We start from the raw sequence: 20,516 nt of genomic DNA on the forward strand, positions 1-20,516 counted from the left end.
CAGTCACCCTGTGCCCAGCTGTGTGACAGTCACCCTGTGCCCAGGTGTGTGACAGTCACTGTGTGCCAGGTGTGTGACAGTCACTGAGTGCCCAGGTGTGTGACAGTCATTGAGTGACAGTCACCCTGTGCCCAGGTGTGTGACAGTCACCCTGTGCCCAGGTGTGTGACAGTCACCCTGTGCCAGGTGTGTGACAGTCATTGAGTGACAGTCACTGTGTGCCAGGTGTGTGACAGTCACCCTGTGACAGGTGTGTGACAGTCACCCTGTGCCAGGTGTGTGACAGTCACCCTGTGACAGGTGTGTGACAGTCACTGTGCCCAGGTGTGTGACAGTCACCCTGTGCCCAGGTGTGTGACAGTCACCCTGTGCCAGGTGTGTGACAGTCATTGAGTGACAGTCACTGTGTGCCAGGCTGTGTGACAGTCACTGAGTGCCCAGGTGTGTGACAGTCACCCTGTGCCAGGTGTGTGACAGTCACCCTGTGCCAGGCTGTGTGACAGTCACCCTGTAACTCCAGGAAAAGTCTGCCATCAGGGCAGCAGCTGCTCTGGACAGGAATGAACAGGTATCACAGTCTGGGCTAATTCCCTTTGCCATCAAAGGCATTCCTGCCTGGCAAGAACAATCCAGCAGCAGCTCCCTGACACCTGCAAAGCCGAAAGCAGGTGATGGCTCCTGCCCCAAACTCCTGTTTCAGCCCCAGCTGTCACCTCAGAGGGTACCTGGGGTGGGGACCAGCAGGGCTCCCATGTCCAGCACGGTGCCTCTGCTGCTCCTGCTTCTCCCCCATTCCCAGGATCGCTGCCTTTCTCACGGCTCTGCTGCCAGCCTGGGGGAACAGGACATTTTTACTTCTTGATTATTTTGTTTCCACTTTTACCCTTCTGCCCCGGCCCGAGGGACCGCTCTGTGACTAAATTCATTTCCTCCTGAATGGATTCCCTGCCCAAAGCAGCCCTTCCCAAAGCCTTCCATGGCAGCCCAGCCCAGCATCACCCTGGCTGCCAGTATCAGTCCCCCTGGGAGCTTCTGCCCTTCTCCCAGTCCTCCAGAGAGCCCCAGCCATCGGGAATCTGCCTCGGATCCGCTCTGGGAATTGCTGCAGACCCACAGCAGGGTGGGATGGAGGGTCCCCAGGACCCACATCCCTGGCAGCAGGGACAGACAGAGGGTCCCTGGGACCTCACAGCCCTGCAGTGCCAAACCAGCATCAGCTGTGGGTGATGTGACAAACATGGGTCACCATCAGTGAAAAGGTGTCAGGAGCAGGCAGCAGCTTTATGATTACTCACCCAAAGAACACAAGGGTGGGGTTTTCCCCCTCGATGGGGCCATGCTCAGCCCCAGCACTGGACATCACCCTGTGCACCAGCACTGTCAGTGCTGCCCCAGCTCCTCTGGCCGTGCCCTGTGCTCCCAGCCTGGCTGTTCACAAGGGACTGCTCCCACCTGCCCCTTGACTCAGTGACGGAGCAGCAGAGCTGCCCAGGGGAGCAGGGGACAGGACAGCACAGGGAGGACACTGTGTTTCCTTCCCTGTTGTTTTTTCCCTTCTGCTCTGCAGTTGCTGTGAATCTTGGGCTGCTGAGATGTGCAGCAAGCATCGTTCATGGCATGCAGGGGATCAGCAGCCGCTCCTGGCAAAGGCTGCACCTGGCAGCGCCCTGGGGCTGGAGCTGGCCCCAGGTCTGGCAGGAGGGACTGCACCCTGCCCAGGCACCCACCCCATCAGGGTGGGAATAGGCATCAGACCATCAAATCCATATTTTCTCCTAAGCCTCCACATTGCTTGGTGTGTCTGCCCCATGCACCTCGGCCAGGCTCTCACACCCACACGTTTGTCCTCTCCACAAAGGCCACCACCCTCAACAGCCCCCTACAAAAGGAGAGAAAAAGCTCCATCTCAGACAAAGGTCACCAGTTTGGACTTTAAATGGTGATGACAACAATAAATGATATAATAAAAATTAATCTTCACAGGCTGTCAGCAAACCCTTCTGATTCATGCCTGTATTTAATGTTTCAGCTGCTCTCTCCCTTCTCCTGCCCCATGCAATTGCCACAGGTGCTGTGACAGCTCCTCAGCTCATTTCCAATGGAAATGTCAGTACCTACAGCCACACCAGCCACGGTGTCCCCACACCAGCCACGGTGTCCCCACACCAGTCATGGTGTCCCCACACCAGTCATGGTGTCCCCACACCAGCCACAGTGTCCCCACACCAGCCACAGTGTCCCCACACCAGTCAGTGTCCCCACACCAGCCACGGTGTCCCCACACCAGTCACAGTGTCCCCACACCAGTCACAGTGTCCCCACACCAGCCACGGTGTCCCCATACCAGCCACGGTGTCCCCACACCAGTCACAGTGTCCCCACACCAGCCATGGTGTCCCCACACCAGCCACAGTGTCCCCACACCAGCCACGGTGTCCCCACACCAGCCACGGTGTCCCCACACCAGCCACAGTGTCCCCACACCAGTCACAGTGTCCCCACACCAGCCATGGTGTCCCCACACCAGCCATGGTGTCCCCACACCAGTCATGGTGTCCCCACACCAGCCACGGTGTCCCCACACCAGCCACAGTGTCCCCACACCAGCCACGGTGTCCCCACACCAGCCAGTGTCCCCACACCAGCCATGGTGTCCCCACACCAGCCATGGTGTCCCCACACCAGTCATGGTGTCCCCACACCAGCCACAGTGTCCCCACACCAGCCACGATGTCCCCACACCAGTCACGGTGTCCCCACACCAGCCACAGTGTCCCCACACCAGCCACAGTGTCCCCACACCAGCCACAGTGTCCCCACACCAGCCACGGTGTCCCCACACCAGCCACAGTGTCCCCACACCAGCCACGGTGTCCCCACACCAGCCACAGTGTCCCCACACCAGCCACAGTGTCCCCACACCAGCCACAGTGTCCCCACACCAGCCACGGTGTCCCCACACCAGCCACAGTGTCCCCACACCAGCCATGGTGTCCCCACACCAGCCATGGTGTCCCCACACCAGTCACGGTGTCCCCACACCAGCCACGGTGTCCCCACACCAGTCACGGTGTCCCCACACCAGCCATGGTGTCCCCACACCAGCCACAGTGTCCCCACACCAGCCACGGTGTCCCCACACCAGCCACGGTGTCCCCACACCAGCCACAGTGTCCCCACACCAGTCACAGTGTCCCCACACCAGCCATGGTGTCCCCACACCAGCCATGGTGTCCCCACACCAGTCATGGTGTCCCCACACCAGCCACGGTGTCCCCACACCAGCCACAGTGTCCCCACACCAGCCACGGTGTCCCCACACCAGCCAGTGTCCCCACACCAGCCATGGTGTCCCCACACCAGCCATGGTGTCCCCACACCAGTCATGGTGTCCCCACACCAGCCACAGTGTCCCCACACCAGCCACGATGTCCCCACACCAGTCACGGTGTCCCCACACCAGCCACAGTGTCCCCACACCAGCCACAGTGTCCCCACACCAGCCACAGTGTCCCCACACCAGCCACGGTGTCCCCACACCAGCCACAGTGTCCCCACACCAGCCACGGTGTCCCCACACCAGCCACAGTGTCCCCACACCAGCCACAGTGTCCCCACACCAGCCACAGTGTCCCCACACCAGCCACGGTGTCCCCACACCAGCCACAGTGTCCCCACACCAGCCATGGTGTCCCCACACCAGCCATGGTGTCCCCACACCAGTCACGGTGTCCCCACACCAGCCACGGTGTCCCCACACCAGTCACGGTGTCACCACACCAGTCAGTGTCCCCACACCAGCCACGGTGTCCCCACACCAGTCACAGTGTCCCCACACCAGTCAGTGTCCCCACACCAGTCACAGTGTCCCCACACCAGTCACAGTGTCCCCACACCAGCCACGGTGTCCCCACACCAGTCATGGAGTCCCCACACCAGCCACAGTGTCCCCACACCAGCCACGGTGTCCCCACACCAGTCACGGTGTCCCCACACCAGTCACGGTGTCCCCACACCAGTCACAGTGTCCCCACACCAGTCAGTGTCCCCACACCAGTCACAGTGTCCCCACACCAGTCACGGTGTCCCCACACCAGTCATGGTGTCCCCACACCAGTCATGGTGTCCCCACACCAGTCACGGTGTCCCCACACCAGTCACGGTGTCCCCACACCAGTCATGGTGTCCCCACACCAGTCAGTGTCCCCACACCAGCCACAGTGTCCCCACACCAGCCACGGTGTCCCCACACCAGCCACGGTGTCCCCACACCAGCCACAGTGTCCCCACACCAGTCAGTGTCCCCACACCAGCCATGGTGTCCCCACACCAGTCATGGTGTCCCCACACCAGTCATGGTGTCCCCACACCAGTCACGGTGTCCCCACACCAGCCACGGTGTCCCCCACACCAGCCACGGTGTCCCCACACCAGTCATGGTGTCCCCACACCAGCCACAGTGTCCCCACACCAGTCATGGTGTCCCCACACCAGCCACGGTGTCCCCACACCAGCGCTCTCCCTCACCACAACAGCAGCCTCTTTCTCTTCCCAAGTGCCTGGAGAAAGCCCTTTATGACACTCATTTACAATATTATTACCATTCACTGACCAACTGCAACCAATTCCAACGCCTGATGTGAGCTGCTGTGACAAAAAGGCAGCCCTAAAGCAGAGATCAGTAATTACTGTCTTTCAGAAGGTTTGGTTTAGTAAAAAAAGAACCAAAACAACCAGATTTCTGCTTTGCCTCTGCATCTCTCCACCTCATGCACTTACATGTAAACAGGTACAGTTTATATCTGCCACGATTTAGCCTGTTCCAAACACAAATATTCTTGGGATGCATGGCTTGAGGAAGATTATTGCTGAATCCCAGTTACAATATGAAGTCAAGACACAACAATCCTCAATCTTACCCAGATTTTGTGGCTTCTTTTCCAAGCTCCCACTGACAGGCTCTGACCAAAACTTCAGGGCTCAGCAAAAGCACCTGAAGTATTTTCCGTATTTTGCTTACAAGCTTTATTTTTCAAAGCCTTCCCTGTTGTTCAGGTTTCTTGCATTTCCTTCATTTTCTTGCACTGCTTTATTGCATCACAAAATTCCACCACCTCCTAAGGAAGATCAGACTTTTCAATGTCACTATTTGCTTGGAAGCTACAATACTTCACATCCAACAGCCTTCTGCCTTCTTTCCAGTTTCAGGACTTCAAACTGAAATAATGACACGTAATACTGAGCAAGTTTACACAAACATGTATAAAAAAACCTATGAGTGTAGGACAGAATCTCCCCACATTCCTCATCCCTCCCTCCCCAGGCTGTGCCACAGCACCAGGACCTGCCCACCCCCAAACAAATCATTGTCCTGCAGCTGCTCCCAGGAGGGCAGGTGAGGCTTTCATGGGATGCAGGCAGGAACAGCACACAGAACCAGCAAGGGAACTGGGCACAGGAGCCAGGTCAGGCTCCTGCAGGGCTCTGTGCCCAGCCTCAACCATCAATGGCCCCAGGGCTGTGGGCAAACCCACCAGCCTGGTCATTAAGGCAGCTGGAATGGCAGAGATGTGAGAACAGAGCGTTTTAGTGGGTACCCAGACACTCTGAGAGTGGCAGAGAGCCAGGAGGTGTTTCCCATGCTGGCCACTAGCTCCTCTTCCGCTTGCCCTGGGGCATCGCTCGCTCCTTCTCGGGGATCCGCGGCCGCCGCAGCCTCCTCTTGTTCCCTGTCAGAGCCACGGAGCTGCTGCTGCTGCTGGGGGAAAAATGGGGAGAGAAATATTTCCCTTCTTCCCTTCTTCTCATTTAAAGAAGGTGACAGCACCACAAATCATCCCATAGCCCCCGAGCCTGCAGGAACAGGGTCATCACAATGCCTCTCCTTCTGTCCCAGAGACCAGTTTGCAACCCAGGGAACAGCAGGAACCCCCCAGATTCCTTGTCCATAATGGAGAACAACCCCTGGCACTGACAAAACCATAAGGATGTTGTATCAGAAAAGGCAGTTTGGGGCACAGCCACCTGGAAGCAGGACTAGAGGTTGGTCAGCATCACCCCTGAAGGAGGGCTTGGGGCCTGCAGCCTTGCCAGGCACTCTCCTCATTTATGGACAAAGTATCCACAGAAAATTCAACAACTCTTTTATTTTTAGTCACAGTCAATTTTAAAGAAAAAATTCTTAAACTAGCTGTATGTAAATGAAGCAGCTGATTTCCATCATTCAGCCTTGGAGCTTAGAATTCCACACAGCGTTGACACGAAAGATGCCGCTAATCTGTCAACAGCTTTTGCTAATTAAACATTCCTTTTAAGTGCACTCTGTTTTATACCATCTGCTAGGCTGAATCCATCCTGCAGGGACTATATATTTGTCTGAAAGTGGGAATTCACAACTGAAAATAACAATGGAGAACTCCAAGATGCTCAGGTCCACCTCTGCTGACTACCAGCAGGTACACACTGAAGATACTGGCAGGAACAAGTTGTGTTTCAGAGCTGCACCACGATGGAAATGCATCTCCTGCATCCCTGGGATGAGGGCTTTCCTGAGGCATTTGCTTCTCCAGGATTCCATCAATTGCAAACTACAGACCTAAACCCAGCCCAAGGATTTCTGCTCTTGGATATTCTACTCACCTGTCAGAGGACACTGAACACGTCTCAGACCCTTCCACATCCGTCAGAATGTCCGAATTGGTGCTGAAGAGGAAAATAAAACAGATAGAAATTATTTCAGCAGCACCTACAGCAATGCAGGGCTCGACTCTGCAGTGGCAGCAGAAGGCCTGGATGACACCAACCCCTCCAGCAGCAAGAGCAATGAGAAGTAACCTCAACCTACAGCACAGCCCAGAAACTTCTGTCTCACTGCATTTTCAGCTATCCCTGGAGTCTCATTACCATTATTTAACACACAAAGCAATTCTATGTTTACGTCTATCAGGTGCAAACTACACCACCTCTGTATTCCCAGGCACCAGGAAGCTGCTCTGGAGAGGATCTGCAAGATGTTTTGGGGGGTAAAGTGTACCTTCTGTTCTAAAGTCTCTCTTAAATAAATCAATGTGATATAAAATTTCTGTAAGACAGCAGGATTTTTTTTACCCCTTGCCATTTTGTCTCCCCTGTGAAGTGAGAGTCCTCAGCTGTTACTGTGGCAATAACTACAGAACCAGCAGGAACTTGGCTGGACAAACAACACCAGGTTAGAGGAACCTCCAGCACATGCAGTCACACAGATAAAAAGGAAAAAGATACCAAAAATGGATGGGGAAAGTTCTGAAAGTCAACATTGTTTTTACTCTCAGAATTAGAAGTCCTTCAAAAGCTCATTTTCAGTGCACGAAGTGGATGCCCAGGGAATGATCATATTTCCAAATCATCATATTTCCAAACCCCATTCTGATGTTCCAGCTGCATTTTAAAAAAGAACTGGAGAGGACACAGGGTTATTTGTGTGCTTTTAGTCCCCTAAAATAGAAAAAGAGCAGGTTTGAGGCCTGAACATGATGTACTTCCCTGCCTTGAAAACTGCAGCATTTATCACCCGCCACGTTTGTCACCGCAAAACAATAAAACTGAAAAGATCTGGCTAACACTCAAACCAGGAACGCGCCCTCAGAATTCCCATGTGGAATCCATGCTCTGGGCCTACCAAACTTGTTTAAAACCAAGTACAAAATGTCCTGCAGCGAGTTCCATCTTTGGCCTTCACATGGAGCTGAGAACGGGCCCTGGACACCGCAGCCATCGATCCCCAGAGAACCCAATTAACGCCTACGCCCTAATTGCAGTGTGAGACCGAGGAGCTGCAGCAGCTCCACAGAGCAGGGTTCTGAACTTCCAGCTGGAGCCAAAAGCCCTCTGTTCCAGGATCTCTTCCAGCATCCCACTGCTCCATGCCAGCCACTCACTGGAGCAGCCCTCTGCATCCCAGACATCGATTTCGGTTACGAAGCCTGAGCGAGGCTGGATTTGGAGCTCAGGTCATTATACAGCTTTCTGACACGTGCCACGGGACAGAACTGCTTGAAAATTAAAAAAAAAAGTCCTTAAATATGTCACAGTTGAAAAACAATTATCAAAAAAACATTGTCAATTAAAAAAAGAAGTAACTTTGACCACCAGTTGAATTTGTATTTTAAATTAGCTATTTCCTTCCCTGAAGAAAACTCCTCTCTCTTTTTAGTATCAAATGATTAGCCCTTAAATTGAAGATTAAGCCCTTGAACTGGAGAGAAACAGCTGCCTCATTCTGAAGGGCTTTTTCCATAAATTTTAGCCTGCAGAAGCCAAAGAGATCACAGAATTTAGAATTTTTGTTTTGTTCACTTCTCCGATGTTTTCTGCCTTTTCAGTGCCCCAGAGGTCTCTACCTACATTGCATCCAGGCACAGCAAAACATCCCTTCAGACTTTATTCAAACTCCAAATTCAAGACAAATTCCCACAACAGCTTTTCTGTCCTTTTCTTAACTAAAGGCCACTAATCTGTCCCACAATTTTACAGATCATTTCCAGATGAGTCAATTTTTACAGCAAAACTATTGAAGTTCTTCACATGAGCTGCTCAAGATGCAGCCAGCATCCTGTGGCAGGGTGATCCTGCATTTATTCATGCCTCCACGCTGGGAAAAATGCAGCTCCAGTGACTCAGGCAATTGCCCAACTCCATATTCCTGCAGGACTGGTTTCCCTGATCCCCTACAGACACTCAACCAAGAGTCAACTCTTCCTTTCTTCACCATCAGTTGGGCTTGACTTCCACCACCCCCTGCTTTTTCATTTAGGATAAACACACCACCCTAAAATAGAGAGAAAAAATCTGATGTAAGTGTGAATGACATGTCTTGTTCTAAAACTGAGAGGAGCAAGCAGCTCTTTGAATTGGTTTATTTTAAGGCAGATAAAGTTCCTCCTCAGCCTCATGTGAGCAGCCAGCATCCTCCCATCCATCCATCCATCCATCCCGCTGTGTGCTGTGGACCAGGCTCTGGGCATGTTTTCCCTAAAGCTGGCACAAGAGATGAGCTCCAGCCCAACTGGTTTCACCAGTGTCATTTGGAGGTGAATGCCCAGTCCCCAGGAGTGAGGGGCAGCAGCTTTGTCCCTCTTGCACTCCTGCCTGTGCTCTGTCCCCCTGTGAACGCGATGAGCTCGCTGCTGGAGCGGCCCAGGCACGGTGTGGTGTCCAAGATGAGCTGTGCACCACATCCTCCCCAGCTTTCCAGAGCCATGGTTCCATCCTCCTTTCCCTGGACAGCTCTGCCAGCCTTGCCTTTGCCCAGGTCCCTATGGAGGGCTCCTGTCTGCACCAAACCGACACAGTTCCACCATCCTGCTGTTTTCCTTGACTCTTCCCAGGCCTCCTTAGCTTTCCATGGCCCCCTCTGCAGCCCAGGAACACACCTTTGAGGCTGTGCCTTGGGAAAAGGAAGGGAAAGATCTGCTGCATCCACCTGAACTGCTTCCCTCAGTGGCTGGCAGCAGTGGGACGTGGTGGCTGAAGCACCAGGAGCGCTCCCCACCACAGCTCCTGTTCCCAGGGCTCAGAGAGCTCCACACCCCACAGCTCCTGTTTGCAGGGCTCAGAGAGCTCCCCAAAACAGCTCCTGTTCCCAGGGCTCAGAGAGCTCCCCAAAACATCTCCTGTTCCCAGGGCTCAGAGAGCTCCACACCCCACAGCTCCTGTTCCCAGGGCTCAGAGAGCTCCCCAAAACAGCTCCTGTTCCCAGGGCTCAGAGAGCTCCCCACCCCACAGCTCCTGTTCCCAGGGCTCAGAGAGCTCCCCACCACAGCTCCTGTTCCCAGGGCTCAGAGAGCTCCCCAAAACATCTCCTGTTCCCAGGGCTCAGAGAGCTCCACACCCCACAGCTCCTGTTCCCAGGGCTCAGAGAGCTCCCCACCACAGCTCCTGTTCCCAGGGCTCAGAGAGCTCCCCACCACAGCTCCTGTTCCCAGGGCTCAGAGAGCTCCATACCCCACAGCTCCTGTTCCCAGGGCTCAGAGAGCTCCACACCCTACAGCTCCTGTTCCCAGGGCTCAGAGAGCTCCCCAAAACAGCTCCTGTTCCCAGGGCTCAGAGAGCTCCCCAAAACAGCTCCTGTTCCCAGGGCTCAGAGAGCTCCCCACCACAGCTCCTGTTCCCAGGGCTCAGAGAGCTCCCCAAAACAGCTCCTGTTCCCAGGGCTCAGAGAGCTCCACACACCACAGCTCCTGTTCCCAGGGCTCAGAGAGCTCCCCAAAACAGCTCCTGTTCCCAGGGCTCAGAGAGCTCCACACCCCACAGCTCCTGTTCCCAGGGCTCAGAGAGCTCCACACACCACAGCTCCTGTTCCCAGGGCTCAGAGAGCTCCACACCCCACAGCTCCTGTTCCCAGGGCTCAGAGAGCTCCCCAAAACAGCTCCTGTTCCCAGGGCTCAGAGAGCTCCCCAAAACAGCTCCTGCTCCCAGGGCTCAGAGAGCTCCCCAAAACAGCTCCTGTTCCCAGGGCTCAGAGAGCTCCCCAAAACAGCTCCTGTTCCCAGGGCTCAGAGAGCTCCCCAAAACAGCTCCTGTTCCCAGGGCTCAGAGAGCTCCCCAAAACATCTCCTGTTCCCAGGGCTCAGAGAGCTCCACACCCCACAGCTCCTGTTCCCAGGGCTCAGAGAGCTCCCCAAAACATCTCCTGTTCCCAGGGCTCAGAGAGCTCCACACCCCACAGCTCCTGTTCCCAGGGCTCAGAGAGCTCCCCAAAACAGCTCCTGTTCCCAGGGCTCAGAGAGCTCCACACCCCATGGTTCCTGACCAGGGACTGATGTCCTCCTGGACACAGGCTGTATGTGAGAGCTTCCACCAGGCACATCCAAGGCCACCAGCTGGTCCTACCTGACAATGTCCCCAGGACTCTCACCACCAAGCCTCACAGCTCCTGCCACTTGCTGCAGCTCAAAGTTTTAGGAAGAAAAGTATGAATCAACAGAATAGCAGAAAATTATCATCATCCTTTCACAAGGAAGGCCAAAATTTTGAGGCCAAAATTCACAGATTAAACACTCCTGTCTAACATTGTGATATACAACATCTCTGAGCCAAAGCAGTGCAAGATTTATTAAGTTAAAAAGTCCTGAAGAACTAAAAAAAGCAATTATTGCACTGATCAACACATTTTCATACACTTCTCTCATCTGACAGCAATGAAAAGGGTGCAGGACAATGCTGACTTCAAACTCAGACTGAGGCAGCTGCCCAGGAAGAGCTCACACAGCATTTCCAAACACTCCATCCTGCCAGCTTTGCCAAACCCATGCCACCCATTTCAGAGGGCTGCTGCCATCCAGTGCACTCCTATTTCTACCTCTTCCTCTGCTGAAGAACTAAAGCCTGTATTATGTAAAGCACATAAATCCAAGGATAAGTGATCTGCTAAATCCAGATCTTGGATCCTGATCAATGGCTCCCAAACTCACTGCCAAAAGCCCCAGAGATTGCAAATGAGGGCCCTTCCTTGGGCATGAGCCCCTCCTGGCAGACACTGCAGGCACTCTGGGCATTCCAGCAGCACAGGCATTTATACAGGCTGTGGATAAAGCACTTTCCCACCAGGACTTCAGAATTCTGACTGTGTTTCAGCATCTCACACAAGGCCACTGTTGGGTTCTGTCTGTTGTTCAAGTCTCACTCTAGCCATCAGGAGCCGACACTTGTGCTGCACACAGTTCTAAGAAAAAACAATTTGCGTTAAAAATTGCATATTACGCCCATTATATAAAATACTTGTAATGGAGTATTTCCTTTACATAGCTCATTAACCAGCTTATCATTGTTCCTCCTAATTTCTTTTCTGATTTTCCTATTGTTTAAGTAGTTGCCTAAAATTTGGCTTCAGTCCCAGAAAGTCCAAGAACACCACAGGACAATTCATATGGAGCAGTGTGCACTGGAGCACTGAAGCCTTGTGCAACAGTGACTTCAGAGCTTTGAAAAATTACCCTTTCAAAGCCATGGCTGTGTTTTGGTGCTTATCTGTAACACACAGTTTGTTCTCTTGGTGGGGTCATCAATCTCCCCAGAGCACAATCATGTTTGGGGCACTGCTACAACCTCCACACCTGGCCTGCATCTTTCCTCCTGCAGGAGCAAAATTCTCATTTTGTCAGTTTTAGCACAGACCTTTGAATAATATCATTTCAGCAGTGATTGGTGTACAATGGATGAATTTCTAATCTTGACCAACTACCCCCTTAGCAGCTATTTACATGAGACTGAAAAGGGACAAACTTTATGAAGGAGAAAACAGCACTGAAGGAGAAAGCAGCACTGATTTCTTTGCAGGATCTTTTTGCAGAACAAACGTTTCAACTCTGACTTGCAGATTGTTCTGTTATATTCTATATGCTACTCAACATCCTCATTTTGGTTTAATTCATCAAAACAACAGCCTTCCATTTAGAAGTGCCCTGCTCACAAGAACACAGCATGCAGATTTGGAGTTCCAAATATATTTCCAGTTTTGACATTTCAATGTGAAAAACATTTACTCTTGGCAAAGGAGACCCTCTCGTTATCAGAAAAACACCAGCCTCACAAGTCCATTACTTGATACAATACCACAATACTACTAAAACCATCAGCATCTAAATCATTCTTGTTTGATTTGTGCTGGATTTATTTCACTACAATTAACAAAGTACCAGCCCCATGGTAACCACACAGTGATAAAATATGTCTTTCTTTCATGCAGTTTGAATGGCTACACCTGTTGCTACAGCCCCTGCCAGCTGCCAGATCCCAGGGCCCTTGGGACACGTGGGAGCAAGAGCTGCAGTTGTGGATGAACTGCACAGTCCAAAGCTGCTCCATGGGCATGGCAGGACCCCACAGGAACCCGGGCACTGCACTGAGCCCAGCAGCCCTCCTGCCCCTTCAGAACAGCTACCAGGAGCACAAAGAGCATGCTGAACTCTTTTCAGTACATGTTCCTCTACCCTGGAAAGGGGGAGACTCCCTGCAACCTTCCTTTATTTCCCAAAAAACACAGGAGAACTCTACAGTGCTCCTTAGCAAGGTACAGGTTGGCATGAGGAACACTGTGGTCAGACAAGAGGGACCCTCCATCATCACCAGGCAGCATCTGCCTCTCCAGCTGAGCTTTCTCTGCATTACTGCTGCTGCTCTCACCCTCTTTGTGCAGCCCAAACGCTGGGGCTGGATGCAGAGCAGGGGAAGCTGCAGGGTGTGATGCCCCAAGGCTCCCTGGGCCTCTCCAGCTGCCCCTGCCCTGGGCACAGACCAGAGGAACCCAACCTCTGCAGGTGGCTGTGCCCCCTGAGAGCTGGGGAATCTGCTCCAACACACCTGAAGTGAGGCACTCCAGCACTGGGTACACCAAGGTGCAGTTCTGTGTGACTCCAGAGCACTGGGACTGACCAAGACACGAGCAGGAGAACAGCTCCCTGATCACAGGGAAGGAAAAACTGTCGTCATCATTTGCAGCCTGAGAAACTGAGATAAATCTAGTCCTGTGCTCCCCTAAAGGCTTGTGACACATTGAACAGCACATAAACTGATGTGCCTTTGTCAATTTTACAGTACCAGATCAGGCAGAAAGACACAGCACAGAGGGGAAAGGCCACAGGAGGGGAAGGGCTTTACTGGCCTGTAAGGCAGGTCTGAAGCCAAACAGAAATGCAGTGATATTCAGAAAGGGCAACAAGGACCCTTCCTGCCTCCCCAAGCACTCTGCCAGCCAGCACATTGCTGTTTACTGACAAATATTTACTGTGTGCTCCCACTGATTCAAGTAAATGGAAACAGGCAGCCAAGTTTGATCCTGTAAAACAAAGACATTTACTATTTGATGCTCTCTAATCCTCTGAGCTGATCTCCCCATTCCAAAGTCCCCTCAGGCTTTCACTCACAGTTCAACATTTCCCTCTGTAAAAGGGAACCCTCATGACAACTTTTAAAAGCTCTTTAACCCTCAAGATGAATTTTAAAAGCTCTTTGTGAACGAAAATGACTTTAGGAAAATTGGTTTCTGTTAAAATATTTCAATTAGAATAATTGTTAATAACTGTTAATATTCAACAGTGAAGCCAATCATTGCTTTACTCTTAGGATTTGCAGAACAAGGAGGAAGAGGCAGCTACCAGGGGTCTAAGGGGTGGGAAATCAAGAAATGTCACTCCTAGCTCAGCTGGCGACCTTCAGCTACTTCCTCTGATTATCTCCCACTTCTAAAAACACAGGAAACCCTTTTATTCCTGCATTCTCCTCTCATTTCTGTTATCAACAAGATCACAAAATTAGCTCTCTTGCTTTTAGACACATAGCAAAACCCAATTATTCTGTATTTGTTCTCAATGACTTTTTCACCTCTTCTGAAGAACCTGGGGCCACAGGTCCTTACAGATATACTACTTGAAAGGCTGGGGCTGTATCAATTTTGGGACCTCTCTAAATAAAACCTCCAGCAGATGGGAAGGTGAAGCAGTGGAAGGAGCTCACCAAGCACACTCCTGGCTCCCCAGACATTCCCCTCCCTGTTTTTGTATCTAAAGGAACATTTACACTAGCAATCCCTTCTGAAGGCATTACAGACCATTGAGTGAATTTTACCTGTATTTGGGTGTGACTCTGTGAGCACAGCTCAGCACCCCTCCTGTGCAGCTGGCTGCCTGCACTGCTCCACGCTCTCATCCAGCACAAAGTGACTCCCTCACTAACCTGCTGCTTGAGCCAGAGGACAGGGAGAATTCAGGAGAGGCTGATCTCTGCCAATCCTTCAAGCAATGAGATTCACTCCTTTGGCCATCGGGAACTTCTGATTGGAGTGCCTGGGCTTTTCCAGGGATGACAGCTGTGGGATGCTCTTCCCCAGGTTCTACCAAGAGGAAAGACACAGATTAGGAAGAATGATAATGCAAAATACTATTGTTTAGGATTCTGCAGCCTAGAGATAGATTTTTAAGAAAAAAGTAAGTTATAAACATTTAAATACCAACTTCTCATTCCCACATACTTACTTTCCAACACTCTGACAGTTTCAAAGGTTGAATTTCTTTTTGTGTATATTTAAAAAAGAAACCAACCAACAACTCCCTGAGAACCAGAAATGTTTCACTGTTGAGTTTCAAACACAAGGAGAGAAATGAAGGGTGAGGATGTGTTACACATTTAATAGGATGCAACTTTATTTCAGAAATTAGCAAGCACTAAATGAGTGCTGTTGGCTGCTTGTGCTACCAATTCCCTCCAGCCCCTGCATCTGACAGCTTGAGCTTTCAGTTTTACAGATCAAGTTAACAGGCTTATTTTCAGTTGTGATTTACTTCCTTATGCAACTAAGACAAGGTCAATGCACTGACATTTCCATTTCAACAGGAATAATAATTTCTAGACAACGCAACAGACAAAAATTGAAAAGCATTCTGCTGATTCTGTGTCAAGTGTTTTGTCCAAGGAGAAGATGAACAGTTCTCTGAAAAGACACCTTCTGCCCCTCCAAAGAGAAAACAGATACAGCTGAAAAATTCTGGTATGAAAAGACAAACTACCCTTATGCCATACCCACAAATATTTGCAAGTGATTTACTTAACTGAAAATGGACTCTAAGCCCTCCCCAGACCCATCTCACTGATAACTGATGCTGACAGCCCCAGACATGTCCTGGCTCCATCTCAGGGCCACGCTCCTGCTCAAACCACTCTGACTTTTCTGCCCCTCCAGCAATGGTTTGGACAGAAATGGTCAAGCAGAATTTTAATTAGAGAGTGGAGGGGCATCACAATCTTTGGATTTAGCTCAGCTTGCCCTTTCTCTCCTGCTAACAGGCATAATTAAATATCAGGGGCGTATTTTTGTCTGCTGACAAACAACCAGCAGATCCCAGTGAGTCAGTTGTCCAACTAACAAAACACAGCTCTGAAATTAGCAGGGTAAAAATAGCAAAGGCCTGTGCAATAATGCAGCCCAGCACAGCTAATATTTATTGAATCAAATTATTTAGTACCAATATATATCAAATCCTCATGGCACCTTCCCCTTAGGCAAAGCACAGCCCTATGTTTAAAAGTTATAAAGACTGGGAAACAGGTATTTAAGCTTAAAGATGAAAAGCAAGATGATGTAAATCAGGAACAGATAATTAAAATGTCACCACAAACAGAATGAGGTTAAATTACATAACCAATAGTACAGGAGAGGGCAATGGGAGAGATGCAGGGGGAAATTAAAATAAATGAACAAACCAACAAAAGCCCAACCAAACCAAAGATCTGATTTAACTCTGTATAATTCCACCACGAGAAGCCAAAGGAAGTGGATAAGGAATGCAGACAAAGCCTTGGCTCTACCAGCTGTTACCATCAGCCCATTCCTGGCTTCTTCCTTTCCCATGCTGTAACTCCCAGTTTAATTCAAAGGCAATTTCAGTTAACAAGGAGCCCCAAGGAAACAGGTTTTAGGCATCTGTTCCTTCCCTGGAAATTTCTGCTTTTTCAGCTGTTTACAAACAGTCATCCAAGTGCAGATGTTGTGCATAAAACCCAAAACTGAAATTCCAAGGATTATTGGAAGCTCAGAGAACAAAGTGTAATGGAAATTGTGCAGGTTTGCCAGAACCAAATGAGGTGCTGCCACATTCTGAACATCTGATCCATGATATTTCCACGATACATCTGATCCAAGTTATTTTCTACCTGACCACTCTTCTGAAGAAACTCTACAGCTTTACCTCAGTTCTTCTCAAAGCCTGCAGGGCAGCACACACACAACAGCTCACATCAGAAACCCCAAAATCCACAGCAGCCCATCCCTCCCTTCTAGAGCTGGAAATCAAGGCTGTGACCTCAATAATACATTGCCTCTGCTTCTGCTATAGAAGAGGAACAGCTTTAGATATTTTGTCCTTGAGATTCCTTAACTTTTACCCTTTACACAGAACAGATTATGCACTGGCATCAAGGTCTGCAGGAAACAATAAGGATAAAATTCATACTATTATACTGTTTTCTTCATTTCTTTTTATTCTTCAGAGCTCTGCTGGATGAGCCAGCACTGGAGAGAGCCACAGATTAACTGAGCTCAAGAGCACAGGGATTTGTGAGAGCTGGGGCAAACAACCCAGGATGTTTTCCCCAGTGTACAGACAACAGCACGTCCCATTTTGGCCAGTGGGATTTGTGCCAAAACTCAGTCTCTTAAATAGATTAGAAATCCACAAGTTCCATTAGGCTGAGGAATGCTCCTCTAAATCCCACGTTCAAAGACAGATGTTGCTGCCAAAGCAGCCAGGAAACACAACCCAAAGGAGACAAAGGAGCCTGCAGGCAGCTTGGGGCACACCCTGGAGGTGTTTGGGGCTGTGGGGAGCAAGAAGGAACAGGCTGGAGGCTGCTCCTTCCTCCCAGCCACTCAGGAGCTGTGGACTTCTCACTGTGCTCCAGCATGTCATCACAAAACACAGCAAGTCAAAGAGAGGCAACATCCTGCATCAACAGCCTAAAGCAAGCCCAAGGATTTTATTGCTTCAGTCTCAGGATTAATAATTCCTGAATCCAATCCCCACAAACACTTCTGCAGTTCCCAACCCCTCTCACAGGAAGGATGCTGGAAGGCTGAGGCAGCAAGCAGCAGCCACCTTCACCTTCCTTCCAGAGGGGTCGAGTGGCTGCCCCTCAGCACCCCCAGCAAACCTGAACCAGGACCTGACAGCCCTTTCCAGGCAGCTGGAGCATGCCCCAGACAGAGCACATCCACACACACCACACAGAAATCAAATCTATTTATTATGGGTCATGCTTATGTTCCACACTCAAATCATCAGTAATAAATCATTTTAGGGTCTGCTTGATCTTTATGCTGGTTGGGTTTTTTTTCCCCTTAAAGGGTCTAGGAAAACAACAACAGATGAAAGATCATCTCTTTGGGAACCCTGCACTTCTTAGATTGATCCAAGAGGGGATCACACGAATGTCACTGACCTGTGGCTGCTGGCAGCTCTTGGACAGAGACTTCCTCTTTGCTTTGAGCACTTTCTGCTTTCCTCTCACCTGTTTTCTTCCACCGTTTATTTACTTGATCCACCAAGAACTTGAATTCACTCCTGTGTTTGTTTCCTGAAAGGCAACAGAGCATCACTGACCACCCCCACAGGACTAAGGTATGGCACACTGAAAGGACATGAACAGAAATGGACACAAAAAACTGAATTAAAAGCATTTTTGTTACAGCAGATGAAAACCAATCCAGTGCTGTGATACGTTCCATATTCTATTAATGACCCAAATCCGTGTCTGTGCTTTGTTAGCTGCCCACAGTGCAGAGCACAGGCACAGATGAACACTTCATGCTCTGTGTCATGCCCATCACACTGCTGAGATTCAGATCCTTTAAGTCAATAATGCAAATACTCTCTGCACTTTCCATCACTTGGGAAGTTTTAAGCACTTCTCTGCTGCTCAGCCAAAGCAATGGAGTTGTTTAACCTTGAAATGCTTTACTCAGAGGCTGGGGAAACACCTGGTGTCCCCAGCAGGATGCTGTGGATCTCCTAACTCAGGGAGGGAAGCCCTGCCAGGAGGGACCAGGCTCTGCTCCCAGGGACAGGGACAGGAGGAGAGGGAACAGCCCCAGGCTGGGCCAGGGGAGGCTCAGGGTGGACAGAGCAGGAATTCCTTCTGAGAAAGGACTGTCAAGAGTTGTGTCACCTCCCTGAGGAGCCCATTCCAATCAATGACCACCCTTTCTGTGAAGAAATTCTTTGATGTATTCTTTGATAAAACAACACCACGTTCTGCCCCACAGAAGGAAACAGATTTGACACTGTCTCCCTTTCCCTGAGTAGCTGAAAACACCACATAAGGCCAAAAATTCTGTTAATAAAAAGCAAGTTCTGTCCCAGATGTCGTGTCTGAGTCGCTGCACCCTCATTACAGAATTCCTTTGGTGCTTCAGTTTTTCCAGCATTACTATCTTTTGTTGTTCTGGCTCATGGCAGAGCTACAAAGCTTTTGGAAAAGAAATGTCCTGGCACACAAGCACTACTCAGCTACACTGTAAATCACTGTGGTGCTGAAATGACACCCCAAGCACATCCCACCAAACTGCAGCAACATAAACCAGCCCCAGACAGAAGGACAAATATTTAAACACAAAACAAAGCAGCAGACCTCCAAAGAGCATGGCAAATTAAAGATTTATAAGCAGAAAAGACAACCAAATAAATTTTTTTTACAGATGTACTTCCTTTCCTGTAGATTTTTTAACTCTTTAAATAAAGACCATGAAAAAAGCAGAGTGAGCTGAGAGTGTTCCCAGGTCCTGCAGAGCAGAAGGAAATGACAGTGGCTGTAAGTGCCAGCTCCCATCCTCAGGTTCATCAAGCCAATGTGTTAATTGGTATTTCATAGACAACAAAAAAATGCCAACAGTGCAATGTGTGAGTTGCCAAGAGCCTGGGAAAGTGCAAAGAAGCAGAAAAAATGTGTTTTCTCCCAAAGAGTTTGTCCTGCCTTCCCCAAAGGCTGTTCACAGCCCCAGAGTGCTTTTTCATATGGAAAAGCAGAAGAAAAGTACATTTGGGGGTTTTTATTCAGAATTTACACCAGAGTTCATTCATTCATTCATTCATTCATTCATTCATTCAGTGGGGAATTAGGGTCTGAGGTGCAAATGCTGTAAAATAAAAGGGAAAAAATGCTTCATTGTGTAATAAAGCTTTCTGAAGTCCACCTGTTTTACAGTGAAGTAATGGCATTTGATAAGAGTTCTTTAATCTTAAACTGTTCTTCAATTTGAACATACAGTTCTTCTTTTCATGCTTATGATTTCTTCCTTATTATTTTATCAGGAATAATTACCTGACACCAGTTACCATTGGCCTCTTGGTCAGTATTTTTTATTAGTTTTAACACCGTATCTCCCCATTAAAATACTTTTCTATCTTCTCCTTTTTCCTACCTTTAACTTTTCAATTTTCAGTTAATCTGCTTCAGACTATCAAGAGCTCCAAGTGATCAGTTTTGTAGCCATGCCCTTTCAGCAATCTAAACTCAATCAAATACCTGTCTTTGAAAAAATGAAGACAGTATGAATGCATTTTTGTTCTAAATGTGTACAACAGGCCAAGAAAATAAGAGCAGGCTCAGGAAGGCCAGGCCCCAGGTGGGTTCAGGAAAGCCTTTCAGAGCAGTTCTGCTGCAGAGGGCTCCCAGTGACACCACTCAGCTGCACACCCCACACCCTGCTCTGTTTTCATCTCCAGCAAACATGGCAGAACAAAGTGCATTAATAGAGATGCCTTTGGAGGCAATCAGTGTCTGCATTTTAGCTCAAAGGTAAAGAAAGGGAATTTAAAAGCAAAATGAGGTGAAATTTGCACGTTACTCACGATATTCAGCGTGGATCTCATCTATTTCTTCCTCTGTCTGGTCCTTTGTGAAGGTCAAGTTCTACAGAAATCACACAAATGTTTTTAACATAAATAAAAAGATGATAAAGCTGCAGACTTTGAAATTAGAGACTTAAAACT

At 49.6% G+C, this 20,516-nt stretch overlaps 1 protein-coding gene across 2 annotated transcripts in view; it reads right to left on the reverse strand.

Moving 5' to 3' along the window:
* Positions 1-4,702: 4,702 nt before the first annotated feature.
* Positions 4,703-20,516, reverse strand: part of RAD18 (RAD18 E3 ubiquitin protein ligase) — a 28,272-nt gene continuing 12,458 nt past the window's right edge. The window contains exons 9-13 of one of the 2 annotated variants that reach the window (XM_058845421.1): positions 20,376-20,436; positions 17,968-18,102; positions 14,710-14,866; positions 6,640-6,702; positions 4,703-5,755 (exon numbers count right to left, since the gene is read on the reverse strand). In XM_058845421.1, coding sequence (XP_058701404.1) covers positions 5,650-5,755; positions 6,640-6,702; positions 14,710-14,866; positions 17,968-18,102; positions 20,376-20,436 — 522 coding nt within the window. In that variant the 3' untranslated portion in view covers positions 4,703-5,649. Of the gene's footprint in view, positions 5,759-6,639; positions 6,703-14,709; positions 14,867-17,967; positions 18,103-20,375; positions 20,437-20,516 lie in introns of both variants that reach the window. The other variant, XM_058845420.1, reaches the window with a different exon arrangement.

Source organism: Poecile atricapillus, chromosome 9, assembly GCF_030490865.1.
Source record: "Poecile atricapillus isolate bPoeAtr1 chromosome 9, bPoeAtr1.hap1, whole genome shotgun sequence".
In the NCBI taxonomy this organism is placed as follows: Eukaryota; Metazoa; Chordata; class Aves; order Passeriformes; family Paridae; genus Poecile; species Poecile atricapillus.